The 17,376-nt window shown below is 38.0% G+C and overlaps 1 protein-coding gene across 8 annotated transcripts in view; it reads right to left on the bottom strand.

Moving 5' to 3' along the window:
- MYO9A (myosin IXA) overlaps nt 1–17,376 on the bottom strand; it is a 279,254-nt gene that overhangs the window by 144,283 nt on the left and 117,595 nt on the right. For all 8 annotated transcript variants that reach the window (XM_017548134.2, XM_017548127.2, XM_017548128.2 and 5 more), the window contains one exon: nt 9,665–9,786. In XM_017548134.2, coding sequence (XP_017403623.1) covers nt 9,665–9,786 — 122 coding nt within the window. The remainder of the gene's footprint in view (nt 1–9,664; nt 9,787–17,376) is intronic.

The raw sequence follows: 17,376 nt of genomic DNA, 5'->3' as shown, positions 1-17,376 counted from the left end.
TTGTATTCAAATAATATCTCTTCCTCAAAATATCACCATCTAGCTTACTCCAAAACTTTAAAGCTATTTTACAATGGATTACTATTTCGAAAAGAGCAGCACAGCTCCTATAAGAGTCTCACGAAGCATATTATCAAAATAAGTTTTTCTATAATAGTGCTTTAATCATGTGCCCCCTCTGCTCAAAACTTTATGGATCACCAAGGCAAAAAGACTGACACCAAGCTCCTAAGCCTAGGCTAACTCAACCTCTGCAAACTTATGTCTCACTATTTCACAGCAGTATGCTTCTCTTAAGGCAGGATGCTCACCTCATTGTCTCTAGGTCAGGGTTTATTTGCCTTCTAATCATCTGAGTAATCGAAAAGCTTACGATATATTTTCTCTTACTTTTAAATGGAAAATAGAAATTTTCAAAGGAAGGAGGATAGACATGGAAACAGTTTTTACCTGAAACTAAAAAAGATGGAAAGTTCTTGCATTCAACAGACATTTATGGATACTTATTACATTACCAGGCCAAAATATGTAGAACACAAGAAAATCATTCACTATTGCTCATATCAAATCTCTTAATCTAGTGTTCCCCAAAGGCTATCTGCAAAGATAGCCTCAGAAGAACCTCTAGAGATTTGAAAACTACCAATGCCTGGCCCCCACCTACTGCAATTCTGACTTAACTGATTACGGGGATGACCTAACGTCAGTGATATTTACAAAGTCCCAAGGAAATTCTTATGAGCAGGCAAGATTCACAAAATGCTGCTGTAAATGAATGCTCTAATCCTAACTTCAGTCACTGTTAAAATGTAGATTCTGATTCAACAGATACGGAGTGAAGGCCTGAGATTCTACATTTCTAAGATTCAAAGTGGTCCACTGCTACTGACAGAAGATGACACTTTGAATACTATGAGGAAGACTGATAATATTCCTAACATCCTATTCATATGTAACTCTGACACAATATTCCTCCTTTCTAAATGCCACTCTACATCCTACAGTATCTAGCTTAAATAACTTGCCCCATATCATACAGCCATTAAGTAGTAGAGAAAGGCTAACTGAAGACCTCCAACTTTAAACCCATACACTTGGAGCACTACAAACACACTGCATGAAGTAAAAACACAACTATGGATATATTTGATACTATATATTCTCTATAAAAAATATTTTTAGAGGAAAAAATACTCAATAAAGCCCTGAAATAGTTCTTCTGAATATGACTTTATTTTCAATCCAGTTTTTTTACAGGTAAATGGTAGAGAAAAAATATTTCATGCCTTTGCATTTTCTGCAATGTTAAAGCACAGAGATTCTTTACAAGGACTAGTAATAACTACAGGACTGACTAATAAAAAGATTATTCAGTCCAGTCTCCCACCTACAACAACAAGCCGACAGGTGATGCAAAGTAATTATAATAATAGGAAATTATGTTAATTGTTAAAGCAGCTGCTAATCAGCTTTAATAGTTATAAAGTTCTTTAATGAGCCAAAGTTTATCTCCCTGAAATTTATGGCAACATGGCTCAACCCCAGTAGCTTTCAGGTAACAGCAAAGAAGTGTCATTCTCATTATTGGGTTAAATCTACGTGAGGTATGCCACTGCATTCTAGCCTGAGCTACAGAGCAAGACCCAGTCTCAAAAAAAAAAAAGTAATTTTACTACCTCAGTTTTGATGTTATGATTTTATATATACAGTGGTAATACTGTAATTTTATATGTATGAATATGTAAAACATATGTATACATATATGTATGTACATATATCTAGGTTTTTGTCCATGGTTCCTGGCTTATAACTCCTATAGCCCTTGGTATAGTCTTTTGTTATAATGCTAGGGTGCTTCAGGCCTCAGGAGCAGGCCTCAGGAAACAGAATCTCTCTTCTCTTCTGTCCTCCTTTTACCTGCCCAAGGCAGACCTTTAATCTGACTGTGGGTTATAAGACCCTCATTCCAGAAAGGGTCTATCCCCACATTCTGAAGGAAAGAATGCTGCACAAGAGGCCAAGAAGAATCTGGACAGACAAGCCTTGCTGGGCTTCCCACTCAGTCTATTCGTATGAGATCATGCTCTTTGGTCCAATCAGATTTCTACACAGTTGTCAGTAATGTCTATGTAATGAAGCCTCCATAAAAAACCCAAAAGGACAGCATTTGGAGAGCTTCCAGAAGCTGAACATGTAGGTGTTCCTGGAAGGCGGTGTGCCCAGGTAGGACATGGATACTCTGTACTCCTTCCCCAGTACCTTGCCCTACACATCTCTTCATTATATCCTTTGCAATATCCTTTACAATACACTGGGGATAAATGTAAGCAGGTGTTTCCCTAAGTCCTGCAAGCCATCCGGCAAATTAATTGAACTCAAGGAGAAGCTGATTGGTCAGAAGTTCTGGCGGAGTAAACTACTGACTGGTGTCTGAAGGTGGGTGGGCAGCAGTTTTGGGGACTGAATTCTCGATCTGTGGGATCTGATGCTACCTCCAGGCAGATAGCGTCAAATCTGAATTAGAGGACGTCCAGTTGGTGTCCACGGCTTGTTAGTGGGGAAAACTCCATACACATTTGGTCAGAGAGGTCTTAATGTTGATTGTTATGATGTGAGAGCAGAGAAAAACATGGTTTGAATGTTTTTCCCAAATAATTGGTGTGAGAGAAGTGAGATTTGCTAGAAAGACCCTAGCTCACTGAAACATGTGGTTTGGGAAGAGAAACGATAAAAGGATAGAAGATGAGAAATCTTTGATCTGGTGTGGCCACAGGGTCGCCCAAGGTATGAAGCCATAGCTGCTATGCTCAGTTACTAAAGGTAAAAGTTATCGGTGGAATTTAGAGATGGTTCCAACTCCTGGGGAGTTGATTCACTGGATACATAATGAAAAGCAAACTAATTTAAAAAAATGAATTATTCAATCCCTTAATTACTGCTATTTATAATAGCTAAAATAAAATTTAAAGAGACTACTGTGTTGGTCCTTGAAGCTGGATCAAGCTCAGATCTCGATCGGTTTGAGCTCAGACTGCTAGCCTCAAAGTCTTGGAGGCAAGGACAGAATTGTGCAGGGACAACAAAGTACCTCTGAGACATGTGGTTACCTAGAAGGCAGTCAATGTGGAAGAAGGGCAAAATGAAGTAACTACTGAACTGGAGGGCATAGTGTGAAGGAATAGTTCCATTTTGTAGATTGGTATCATTAGCTTCCTAAGAACCTTTACCAAAATGGATTGTGAGAGTAACTACATTAGGGGCAGTAGCTTTGCTTTTAAATGCTGCAGTGGACGAGTGTGTCTGGGTTGATGCAGGACACACACCTCACTACTAAGCAAGCTCAGACATCTATACATGACTGAGATACACAAGAGGTTATTCCTGAGGGAAAAGCCAGCCTAGTGGACTGGATAAAAGCTACTGTACAATCTTTTCACTCTGGGAAGGGGGATTGCCTAACTCTCCCTAGAAATGCTAAGCAGAACAACCCAGATGAAGCAGCTGATATGTTCATATGCAAGCTATGTAAGACTAGCTTTATAATGATAAGGATATTTGCCCAATCAATGTGCCTGTTATCCATTTACCGGATTACAGTAAATGCTATAGTTAAGGGGGTCCCTTCTACATGGGCACCCCAGGTGATAATACCCCTGCCAAACTGAACAACCATTAGAGAAGCCTTATGAAATTTGTTGTCTCAGCTTCTCCTCATAAGTCTTACAGCTGCAATAAAAATATTAGGTTAATTAATAATTTAATGGGAAAAGGCAAAAGGGAGGGTTCAAAGGATTTACCCCAGGAAGATAAAAATTTTTTAATGGTTATTAAGAAATAAGGCGAATAGGCCAGGCGTAGTGGCTCACACCTATAATCCCCAGCACTTTGGGAGGCCGAGGCGGGTAGATCACGAGGTCAAAAGATCAAGACCATCCTGGTCAACATGGTGAGACCCCGTTTCTACTAAAAATACAAAAAATAGCTGGGCATGGTGGCGCACGCCTGTAGTTCCAGCTACTCAGGAGGCTGAGGCAGGAGAATTGCTTGAACCCAGGAGGCGGAGGTTGTGGTGAGCTGAGATCGCACCACTGCACTCCAGCCTGGGTAACAAGAGCAAAACTCCGTCTCAAAAAAAGAAAAAAGAAATAAGGTGAATAAAGAAAACATTAAAGGGGTGAAACTAAGAGGAAAAGGGAAAGAGTCATGAGATTCACCCTAGCTGGGCAGAAGTATTTTATATGGTTTTGAAAAAATGGGATGAATAAAACAGAAATGGATGGGGTTAAAACAAAATTTGTAATACAACACTACTGAAGGTTGGATAAATCAAAGGGAGCACCTTCTGGTCCCTCAACCAGTTTGCTCTATTTCCCCAATTTTGGAGAAATGTTAAAAGACAGAAGGTAAAGATTACAATGAGAAATCCCACCTGAAATTGCCTGGGGCCATGGTTAGACTGGTTAATCAAGGTAACAATTGACAGAGAGGCCAGAGTCCCTTGGCCCAATGCCTGGCTAGGACCCGAAGACTTTTACACAAGAATGGTAAAATGGTCTATGGGTGGAGAACTTTCTGTGACTAGAACGTAAATAAATACATCAGAGATCATAGGATTATGAAAACTGGAATACTTAACAGGCTTTAAGAAGCTGAGTCTCCTTTACTTAAATGTTTTGTGACTGGGAAATGTTCCCCCTACCCAGTGCTATAAAACAGAAGGCATGTAAATCTGCCCTTCAAGCAATATTAACTAGACATGCTAAATGGAACCAATAAGATTGTTCAAGTTCAGGTCCACAGAGTAGACTCAGAAGAAGCTAGAGTGCAGACAGAAACAAACTCTACATTTGATATCCCTTTGTAGACATTTCTTGGGGCTTATGGCAAAAACGTGTGGGCACCCCCCAGCAACAACTACTTCTGGACTAGAGAATTTCCACTGGAGGGGCACTTACTATCTTGTTATGGGAAATTAACTGAAGCTATCCCTAAAACTGAAGGTCATAAAATGATCTCGACACCTGAAATGCCCATGCTGTCCCAGCTGATGGAAGAAAAACACTCTCATGAGGATAGCAGTGCACAGGAGAGTTCCATAATAAAATGGAAATGATTTATACAGAATCATGCTGCCTGGCGGATGCAAGGAGGAGACACTCATGAGCAGGGAGCCTCTTTACCCCTAGGACTGACTCTGGAACTGTGTGAGGAGCTGCTGGATCCTACAGTGCTCTCAAGTGACTGGCAAACAACTGCTTGGTTTGTGGATGGCAGTTCCAAGGTAAATGGACAACATTCTGTTTGGACGGCTACTATGATTGAAGAAGGTGAAAACAAATCAGGTTGGTGGGCTGAATTACATGCTGATTTCCTAAAACTGAGGGAAGAACTGAAGAGTGGTAGAAGCCCTGGTGTTTGGGTTTTTACTGACTCAGGGGCACTGGCCAATGGCCTGGCCAAATGATCAGGCAGAAGGGCAATGGAAACCCAGCCTATTAAAAAAAGGGCCATTTGGAACACAGCCCTACGGAAATCTGAGGGGTACCTTAAAGTAGAACATATCAATGCCCACCAAAAAAAGTCCCTTTCCAGGTTCAGAAGGTGACTAGAATTGACAAGCAGATATCCCTGTGTACTCCTTTGATGTGGTCACCTGGGTCCATGAAATGAGCAGATATGGGGGTACTACAGCAGTGCTGAGAAGTGCTGAATCTAGACATTCCTCTTGCATCTTCTCTCAATCACAAAATGCCAGTAAAAACTGTTCTGTTTGTCAGCAAGAGAATCTGAGACTGCCAATGGCTATGTGGCAGTTTCCCTGGTGGGAAGACCCTGAACTGAGATGGTAAGTGAGACTGATGCGGGTAGCCCTGGGGGGCTACAAATTGACACGAATAGTCACTGACTAAAGTGAGCTTTACTTACCCAGTGGAAAATGCAAATGCTCAGGGTGTCATTAAAAAAAAAAAAAAGAATAGAAAACACTGCATGGATTTGGATGATCATCATTTTTTCAGAACAAGAAACCCACTGTACAGCCTACAATGTCCAGCAAAGGAAAAAAATATCCTCCTCAGAGTAACAATTTGATGGAGAAATAGAATTGGCAATTAAAATACTGGCTGTCTAAAACAGGGGAAGATCAAAAAATGAAGGGCTGGCTTGCATGCCTTCATGAGTATGAATATCCGCTCACACTCAGCATGAGTGAGACTAATGGAGCATCCCCTAGATTTTTCTTGTTTTTCTGGTTCATCTGGGAAAGAGGGGTTGGAGAGGATGCTGGTATGACTATCCAATTCTTGCCAGGGAAGGAGTATACTGGTATAAAAACTATAACTTTTTTTTTCTTTCCCAAATGACCTCAAAGACAAAAAACTTTTTTTCTCTCCCCTATCAGCTGCAGTCATCCTAGGACCAGGGCTGCAACTACACGAGCTGGAAGCAAGGATGATTTCTAAACAAGAAACTAATTATATGTTTAAATCTTAAGTCAAAATTCCTAAGGGCATGATGAGGGTGGGTTGTACCTTCACTCTATGTAGCAAAATTGGGGCTAAGAGTGAATGTAACTATTTTTCCTGGCCATAAAAACAGCTCAGTAGTTCTGCACCTATGTAATTCACCCTATCTAAAAGGGAGTGGACTGAGGAGGAGGTACTTGCTAGACTAGAATTGTTGTCTGCAATCTAAACCAGCACAGTGGCAATTCTTCATGTACCTTCCATAGGAGGAAAAGTTTGGGAACTAATGGAGAGGAGGAATAGTAGCTGAGGGTAAAGATATGAGTAAGTGGATAATAAATTGAGGGAAATCCAACATTAACACATTTAAAGAAGCTCAGAGCAAGAGATGACACCGTCTTTTAGCTCAGTTATAAAAGATGCTCGAAAGGGAAAGGTTGTGTTTGCCGAGATTACTCCTGCTTTTGGAATCTGACAAGACTGAAAGGAAGCCTGCAAACTTGAGTGTTCTCTCCCTGGGGGATATACTCATACAATATGATGATGAACTGGACTAATTACTAATGACTGAATGGGATTCTACTAACGTAGCAGTATGTTTGAGTTGCATATTCTTTTGATGATGAAAAGGTTCCATGTTTGAAAGCCTGTGGCCTGTGACATAATTAGAGAGAGAGAGAGAGAGAGAGAGAGAGAGAGAGTGAGTGTGTGTGTGTGTGTGTGTGTGTGTGTGTGTGTGTGTAGGTTCTCATTCTTGGTTCCTGGCTTATAACTACCATAGCCCTTGGTGTCATCTTTTGTTATAATGTTGGGATGCTTTAAGTCTCGGAAGCAGGCCTCAGGAAACAGGCCTCAGGAAACAGAATCTCTCTCTCTCTCTCTAACCTTCTCCTGTCTACCTTTTACCTGCCAAATGCAGGCCTCTAATCTGATTGTGGTTCAAAAGACCCTCATTCCAGAAAGAGTCCTGCCCCATTACTCTAAAGGAAAGAATGCTGCACAGAAAGACCAAGAAGAATCTGGACAAACAGGCCTTACTGGGTTTCCCAGTCTATTAGTATGATATCGTACTCTTTTTGTCCAATCACATTTCTACATAGTTGTCAATAACGCCTATGTAATGAAGCCTGCATTAAAAAAAAACCCCAAAAAAGCATTTGGAGAGCTTCCAAATAGCTGAACATGTGGGAGTTTCTTGGAGGGTGGTACACCCAGGGAGGATATGGAGGCTCTGTGCTCCTTACCTCACACCTCATCCTATGCATCTCCTCATTGTTTAGTTTGCAACATCCTTTACAATACACTGGCATAAATATGAGTGTTTCCCTCAGTTCTGCAAGCCACTCTGGCAAATTAATTGAACTCAAGGAGAAGCTGGTTGGTCAGAAGTTCTGGAGGCATGGACTATTTGGTTGGTGTCTGAAGGTGTGGTGGGGTGCAGTTTTGGGAACTAAGCCCTCAATCTGTGGGATCTGATGTTACCTCCAGGTAGACAGTATCAAATCTGAATTAAAGGATGCCCAGCTGGTGTCGACTGCTTGTTGGTGGGGAAAAACACCACACACAGTTGGTCACAGAAGTCTTATATGTTGATTATTGTGGTGTGAGAGTAGACAAAAAACATGGTTTGAGAGTTTTCCTATAACAGTAGTTATGAAAATGGGATACGAAACCTGCACTACTGACTCTAACACCTAAATAGTACAGGAAATCAATATAATAATTCAAAGCACAACCTTATTAGTCAGAAACACCGGACAGGTTTGAATCTTAGGTACCCCATTTCCTACTTATATAATCTTTGTTCTTGGATTGTTTCTTAAACCCTTTTTTTGTTACTACAAAATTCCTCAAACCAAAATAACTGCTTATCATTCCATTATCAACCACAATGGTTTCCAACACTGAGTATCAAAATTACCTATAAAGCCTTCCCAACTAAAGATATACCAGAGGTAAGGTATACAAACAGTGAATGACTAACCTGATAATTTTATGAGATAATAACTATGTTGGGGCACACACAGTAATGCAAGAAACTTTTACAAAATTCTGGACAGAAAATTAAGGTGCTTTTTACTTGTGTTAACAGCATTTTAATTCCTTTAGATTAACGGAAGCTGACTAGTGATAGAGTAGGTTATAGTGACTCTAAACTGTGAGCAGTCTTCTTTCTGCTAGTTTTTTATTTTACAGCCTTATACAATTATCTTACCTCTAACAGCAAATCCCCAATACTTTCCATCCTGTTTAATGAGGATTACATTAAACTAGAAATCAGGTAAACAAATTGTTTCTAAATTTTTTACTAAGAAGTCACAAAAAAACCTCACAACCTCCTCATCTCGGTTTCTCCAATTCTAGATTTGCCATCTCTTAGGATAATTAACTATATTTTATAGAGTGTTGAGAATATCCTGAAGAATGCTACCTGAAGCTTATTTCTGAAGCATGTATTTAACTGTTATATTTAACAGTGTTAACGAGGAATAGTAAATAATTGGCAGATGTTGCCACTTCCAAACATGATCATGATAGACATTACTAATCTACCATAACATTCTTGTTTTGTTTTGTTTTGTTTTGTTTTGTTTTGTTTGGAAACAAGAGTCTTGCTCTGTCACCCAGGCTGGACTATAGTGCAGTGGCGCCACCTTGGCTCACTGCAACCTCTGTCTCCTGGGTTCAAGTGATTCTCAAGTCTCAGTCTCCTGAGTACCTGGGATTACAGGTGTGTGCCACCATTCTCAGCTAATTTTTGTATTTTTAGTACAGATGGGATTTTGCCATGTTGGCCAGGCTGGTCTCGAAGTCCACATGCCTCGGCATCCCAAAGTGCTGAGACTACAGGCGTAAGCCACCACATTCAGTCTATCACGATATTCTTTTCTGCTAAACATGAAAACTGAAAACACATCGCATATATAAAACTCAATTTACAAAGAAAGAAACATGTGACCAAAAAAAAAAAGTCAGCAAGTTTAACATCAAAGTGTATTGAATAAATCTAGAAGAACTTTAAAAAAATGAACTCAAGTAATGAAGTCCATCCTAATTACCTAGAAACATACACAGATTAAAAAAATTGTACACACAAAAAAACCTTTGGCTCTTTATTTGGTAATGTAAAAAAAAAGTTTAAACTTAAAAAGACATAAAAAACCAAAACAGCCAATAACAAAATCGAAAATTACACTCACTTGCTTTCTTCATCCAAAAGATGAAGCAGTCCTGTTGGTTTTTTGCTAATAAGATTTATGCAGCAGGTATTATCAATATAATCTATGTTGTGCCAGCTGATACCTTCAGTTCTATATTCCTCCTAGAAAAACCAAAAACAAAAATAACAATTTATTCATCTTGCAGAAAATAACAGGGATAGGGTAATACAGATGGAAAAGCTTTTACCATGCGTTTGGTTATTTATATCCCTCTCTGTCTCTCTCTCTCAGATGAATTCTTTGAGGGGTTCATCAATAGTATTAGCCCTTTGAAAGATTTACTTTTGGTTTGGTTGATCCGCTCCCACGGTATACTTGTTTTCACTTTTATTAATTTCCTCTTTTATTGGTATTATTTCATTTTTTCTACTTACCTCTGGTTTCGTTTGCTGGCTTTTTTCCCAACTGTTGACAGGGATCACTAATTTTCAACAAAAATCTTCTAAGAGCTATAAAATGTTCCTCTAAGTATGGCTTTAGCCATATCCCACAGTTTTAATATGTAACATGTTCATTAAGTACGTTCAACTTCTAGACTATTTAAAATATTATTTCCTAATTTTTAATCATATAAGTAATTTTTAGTTATCTTTTACTTACTGGTTTCAGGTATTATTTTATTATAGTATTAAAATCTGTCATTTCAAGCCTTGGAAATTTGACTTTTGCTTTATGGTCCAGGATATAAACAAATTTTGTGAATATTCCATCCAAAATTGAAAAAAAAAGGTACATTCTGCAGAAGCTGATGCAGTGTTCTATGCATATCAGTTATATATTTGATTTTTAAATATTCTATATCCTTAATTGATAAGGTTTCAGGCCTAAGGACAAGAAACTGACATTCTGATCTGAAGGATAGTCAGAGATGGATGTCCACAAACGCACTATCATCCAGATATTTTAAATCTTCTATATCCTTACCAGCTTTTTGAACACTTACTCTATCAGCAAGTCAGCAAGATATGTTAAAACATTACACTACGATTGCAAATGTATTTTTCTTCGAGTTTTATTCATTTTTGCTTATATATTTCAAGGTTATGCTATCAGATACTTATAAATTTTGGACTGTACACTTCCCAGGAAACCCTTTAGCATTCTAAAGGGTAGCATTGTTAAATACTCCTTTTTATCTCTAGTAATGCTTGAAATGTGTTATTAATATAACTACTTTTTTTATAAGGACTGCTAAATCTTCACCCAGCTTTTAATCTTTCTATATACTTATATTTAAAATGTCTCTCATAAGCAACAATCAGTTTAGTTTTGTATTATAGCTTCTAGTAGGAGCAATGAATCAATTATATTTAATGCAATCTCTGTATTTGTGAGAATAAATCAAACATCTTATTACTTGTTCTTTGTCTGACTTTGATGGCATTTCTTTTATTTCTTGCTTTCTTCTGGACCGTTTGAGTGTTTTTACTTTACTTATCCTCTCTATTACCTTTTCAAAAGTTTTATATTCTTTTACTATTTTTGGCAATGCTAGAAAACATGTATCCTTAACTTACCACTAACAGAAATAGTATCTCCGTAACTTATCATTTAATACAAAGATCTTAGAATATATTAAATTCTATTTACTCCTGATTTATATATGCTATTATTGTCATGTATTTTAGTTCTAGTTAAACAGTAAGTAGTGTCTGTTTTTATTTAATTTTTTTTTATTTTTTGAGATGGAGTCTCGCTCTGTCACCGAGTGGAGTACAACAGCACAATCTTGGTTCATTGCAACTTCTGCCTCCTGCCTCAGCCTCCTGAGTAACTGAGATTACATACAGGTGCCCACCACCATGCTCAGCTGATTTTTATATTTTTAGTAGAGACAGGGTTTCACCATGTTGGCTAAGCTGGTCTCAAATTCCTGACCTCAGGTGATCCACTTGCCTTGGCCTCCCAAAGTGCTGCGATTACAGGTGTGTCAGCCTAAAAAGTTCTATTTAAACCATAAAAGTTACTTTTAACTTTGTCTAATTTAGTTAATATTCATTTAGATTCAATGACTTTTATTTTATTTTATTTTATTTTATTTTAGACAGAGTCTTGCTCGGTCACCTAGGCTGGAGTCAGTGGCACGATCCTGGTTCACTGCAACCTCCACCTCCTGGGTTCAAGCAATTCTCCTGCCTGAGTCTCCCAAGTAGCGGGGACTGCAGGCGCCCGCCACCAATACCGGCTAATTTTTGTATTTTTAGTAGACACGGGGCTTCACCATTCGAGACCAGCTGGTCTCAAACTCCTGACCTTGTGATCCACCCACCTTGGCCTCCCAAATTGCTGGGATTACAGGTATAAGCATTGTGCCCTACCCCGACTTTTTTATAAATTTTCATTGCTCTTCATTCCTTCCTGCACCTGAGCTACAATCAGGAATAATTTACTGCCTAAACAACATACTTCAGTTCTAAGGAAAAAATCCCATTGTCTCCTAGCTTCCCCTATTTCCACTAAACGGCTGACTGGCAAGTATTATTGTTGCACCTTTAAAGACAGAGATGTCCCTGACTTACGATGATTCAACTTTATAATGGTGTTAAGCTGCGATAATTTCTTCATACTTTGAACTTTGATCTTTTCCCAGGCTAGTAATATATGGCACATGACATATTCAATAATTTTATTATAAAACAGGTGTGCTAGATGATTTTGCCCAATTGTAGGCTAATATAAGTGTTCTGAGCACACTTAAGGTACATTATATTAAGCTGTGACCCTTAGTAGGTGTAATAAATGCATTTTTTACTTAAAATATTTTCAATTCGGCCAGGCGTGGTGGCTCACACCTATAATCCCAGCACTCTGGGAGGCCGAGGCAGGTGGATCACAAGGTTAAGGGATCAAGACCATCCTGGTCAACATGGTGAAACCCAGACTCTACTAAAAATACAAAAATTAGCTGGGCATGGTGGCGTGCGCCTGTAATCCCAGCACTCTGGGAGGCTGGGGCAGGTGGATCACAAGGTTAAGAGATCAAGACCATCCTGGTCAACATGGTGAAACCCCATCTCTACTAAAAATACAAAAATTAGCTGGGCATGGTGGCGTGCGCCTGTAGTCCCAGCTACTCGGGAGGCTGAGGCAGGAGAATTGCTTGAACCCAGGAGGTGGAGGTTGCAGTGAGCCGAGATCACGCCACTGCACTCCAGCCTGGTGACAGAGCGAGACTTCGTCAAAAAAAAAAAAGAAAAGAAAATTTTCAACTTACCCATCCAAAGAAGCATCTGTAGTCTTTTGTTTCCTCTAGGTAGCTTTTTAAACTTTTTTCACTGTCTCTGGTTTACTATAATTTTCTAGGTTTAACTATCTTTGTACTTAACATGGCTTGGATTCTTAGAGCTTTTCATATGTATGCTTGTTGGGTTTTTTTTTTTTTTTTTCCAAAAGTCCTATGGCACATGTTAGATCTTTTCACTATGGTCTTAGAGTATAAGTCTTTTTTTTAATCTTCATTCATTACGATCGGTATTTTCTTCTGGTCTATCTTCCAATTTACTAATTTTACTAACATGTATCTTACTATTAAAAACTATCTGTGTCTTCTTAATTTCACTGTACTTTTTAGTTCTAGGTTTTTCCCAATTTGGGATTTTTTTAAAGTAATTTGCAGTTCTTTAATAAAAATATTGCCTCTTATTTTTAAAAAATTTCTTGAAAGCATAGTTACTTTCAAGTCCCTGTCTGCTAATATCACTGTGGTACTATTATCTCATTTCTCTTGGTTTGGTTTTGTTTTTGAGACACAGTCTCACTTTGTCACCATGCTGGAGTGCAGTGGTATGATCTCAGCTCACTGCAACCTCCACCTCCTGGGTTCAAGCAATTCTCCTGCCTCAGTCTCAGGTGTAGCTGGGATTACCAGTATGTGTCACCATGCCAGGCTAATTTTTGTATTTTTAGTAAAGAGGGGGTTTCACCATATTGACCAGGCTGGTCTTGAACTCCTGACCTCAAGTGATCCACCCACCTCAGCCTCCCAAAGTGCTGGGATTATAAGCATGAGCCACCACACCTGGCCACATTTCTCTTGGTTTTTACTCAGGCTGGTTTGCCTCCATGTATGTCTGTCTCTGTCTCTTTCTCTCTGTTTTGGACTGAGTACCAAATGCTGTATATGAAAAATTGTAAAGGTAATTTTAGCAGCTGGATGACTTCTTCTAGTGTACACTGTATTTGCTCTTGGCAGGAGGCTAAGACTACTACAAATTCTCTATTATTTTAAACCTAATTGGGAACTGAGATGATTTTAAACTGGGCTTCAGTCCCTATGATGACAGATTCACTTCTGGTGTACTTTTATGTCTAAGATATAACCCTTCGGGGGTCTCAATCTAAAGCCTATAGGAATTACCAAGGGCCTCCTCCTTACTTTTGAATCAGGAGAAAACTCTGCTCAAGTCCTCATACTCTCAAGCCTGGCCCTTTTAGAATCAGAAACACTACAAAAATAGGGAAATGGCTCTAGGAACAAAGCAACACCCAAACGCTGGGCTCACTTCCCTAGATTTCTTTCTTATAGTCTAGGCTCTGAAAAAACTTATTTGAAGGTACTCCAATGCCTTCAAATGTATGTTGTTGAGTTTTTTTGAGTTCTCCAAGGTAAGGATCATTAAAAGTTTCTAGTCTGATAACAACAGAAGTAGAATGGATGAAACAAAAACTTGCAAGATTATGAGCTCCTTAAATAAGATCCCTGCACTCTAAATTTTCTAACTTCTATGCTTAGCACACTGCCTGACACACAACTGTCGTTCAATTTACTGATGAATCAATAAGATGAAGGATAATTCTCAGCAGGTAAAGAAAAAAAAGACGGCAGTTATATAAATAATAACAGAAAACATACAATTGGCCCTGCGAATCTGCAGGTTCCACATTTGTGGATCCAACCAACCACATATCAAAAATATTTAGAAAAAATAAAAATACAATAAAAAACATAAACTTATACAGTATAACAATTAATTACATAACATTTACACTGTATTAAGAAGCTGAGAAATCATCTAAAGAGTACTGGAGAACGTGCATAGGTTATGTGCAAATACTATGCAATTTTATATAAGGGACTTGAGCATCTGTGGATTTTGGTATTCTTTGCGAGGGGGTGAGGGAGGTCTTGAACTCAATCTTCCGTGAATACCCAGGGATGGCTGTACTTTCAAATATCAGAAACCTCTTTAGGCCTGTCTCTTATTCTACATTATGGTCTCTACCACTACCTTGATTCAGGATTCAGAATCACTCACCCAGTCTATAGTCATGTGCCACACAATGACATTTCGGTCAAGGACCAACTGCAAATACAGTAGTGATCCCATAATCTTATAATGAAGCAGAAAAATTCATAATGTCTACCTACGTCTTGATCCTGACCCTGTGTAAGCCTATACTAATATGGTATGGTAATATGTATGTATACATTCTAATATGTATGTATGTGTCTTTGCTTTTAACAAAGTTTTTAAAAAATTAATAGAAAAAAGCTTATAATTACAAAAAGAGAAAACATTTTTGTAGAGCTGTACGATGTGTTTGTGTTTTAAACTGCTACTAAAAAAGTCAAAACGGTAAAAAAGTTTATAAAGTAAAAACATTACAGTAGGCTCAGGTTAATTTAAAGAAAAACTTAAAAAGAAAAAACTTAGCAAATTTAGTGTAACTTAAGTGTACAGTGTTTATAAAGTCTAAGTAGTGTGTGTACAATAATGTCCTAGGCCTTTATCACCACTCACCCAACGTCTCACACAGAGTAATTTTCACTCCTGCAAGCTCTAATCATGGTAGGTGCCCTATGTAAACATACCATTTTTTCTTTTATATCATATTTTTACTGTATCTTTTCTATGTTTAGGTATATTTAGTTACACAAATACTTGCCATTGTGTTACAATTATCTACAATATTCAGTGTAGCACACTGTACAGGTTTGTAGCATAGGAGCAATAGGCTATACCATACAGCCTACGTGTGTAGTAGGCTACACCACCAGATTTGTGTAAATACAGGATGATGTTCATGCAACAGCAAAATCACCCAATAATGCATTTCTCAGAACATATCCTCATCAAGTTATGCAGGACAGTACTTCAACTAGTTTGACGATTTTTCTCCTTTTTCCAGTTCACTGCTCTTCAGTCCAATTAAAGTCCTCTGCTAAAATATATTTCAAATAGCTTATCATTGTCTGAAAACTTCTAATCTTCTCTGCATGACATGTAAGTCCACAGTTTTAAGTACAATGTGTATAATGTTACCTTTGCCTAAAATATCTTTTCCCATTGACAATATAGTGAGCTCCAGCTCACTGTTTGAAACTATATACCATAATCAACCCTGGGAAATTTTTGCAGCTTTCAGGTAGTTCCAATCAACCTCATCCTTTGTGTAACTACTTTACCTTATATCTGATTATAGCATTTACCATACGGCGATTATTACATCTCTTTCCCATCCTATGTGCAAGTGTACTTCTTTTCGACAAAATTTAGTAAGAAACCACAGTCATCATATTCAAGATTTTTCCTACAAATGTACCTGTGATACTTTATCTTTTTAAATAATTTTTACCTTAACTGATTTTATACTCAACTGAACTTTACAAATAATCACTGAGTGCCCATCTCATACCAGTTCCCAATGATGTACATATAAATAAGACACTTAACAAGATTCTGATCCCTAACTGCACTGCATTGGCCAAAACTTTGACATTCAGGGTAGCAAGTAAATGAGAATCACCCAACTTCCAAGTAGTTTTGAATATATTTTCCATAAACTTTAAGGTTTTTTTAATTTTTATATAATATGTTTATGACCAAGGCATTTCTTCTGGCTTTCTGTCTAATCTAGACTTCTAGAAAAGGTAAGAATAATTTCAGTTTACAATAAAGAATGCTTTTCTTCTTCAAAAGCAATTTAACCAATCTTTTGTTCAATGATCCACAGAGCAGTTGATGTTCTGCTCTGTAAAATATAGAACCTAGACAACAAAATGCATTCCCTCACCCTTCTAACACATATATTTATTTGTAAGGGATAAAGAATATTAATTTAGTATGATTTATGTAAGAGCCTTGGACTGAATCAAGAGACTTACACAGCAATCCCAGCTTGCCTTTTGGTTAAAAGAAAACACTACAGAGCCAGAGTGTTAAGGTTTGAATACTGGCTTTAGACATAATCTGAAAAACTACAATATCAAAACAGTACTGACTGAAAAGTAACATTACATAACTTCTAAGTGGTAGCTAATATTATAACAATATTATCTTCCCAAAGTTCTAGTGTAGCATCGAGCTAAAAGGTTGTGTTTAAAACTTTAAGCATTCATCAAGTTGGCCAGGACTAATATTGTCATTCTATTATTAACCAGCCATTATATCCTTTAAGCAAACTAGAGGCACTTTTTTTAAAAAGCTAAGACAGAGAGCAACAAGATCCAATTATTGGAGACTTGATGATGTAGAGGTCTTTTCTCCCCCCTTTTCTGTCGACCTGCTAGCTATTGTATTTCTGTTCATTCTCTATTCTTACCATTTCCCTTGAGTTTTATGAAGCCTGTGTCTGCCTATATCTTCATACACAAATTCTGGGGTACAATGTAAACCTATTACTGATTTCAACCTTAGTTTAGAGACAAAGCTCACATTTTGTTTGAACCTCACTTTACCCTAATAATTCTC

Source organism: Cebus imitator, unplaced genomic scaffold, assembly GCF_001604975.1.
Source record: "Cebus imitator isolate Cc_AM_T3 unplaced genomic scaffold, Cebus_imitator-1.0 Scaffold203, whole genome shotgun sequence".
Classification (NCBI taxonomy): Eukaryota; Metazoa; Chordata; class Mammalia; order Primates; family Cebidae; genus Cebus; species Cebus imitator.
Note: the sequence above shows the minus strand (reverse complement) of the source record. Positions and strands in the feature narration are given on the sequence as shown.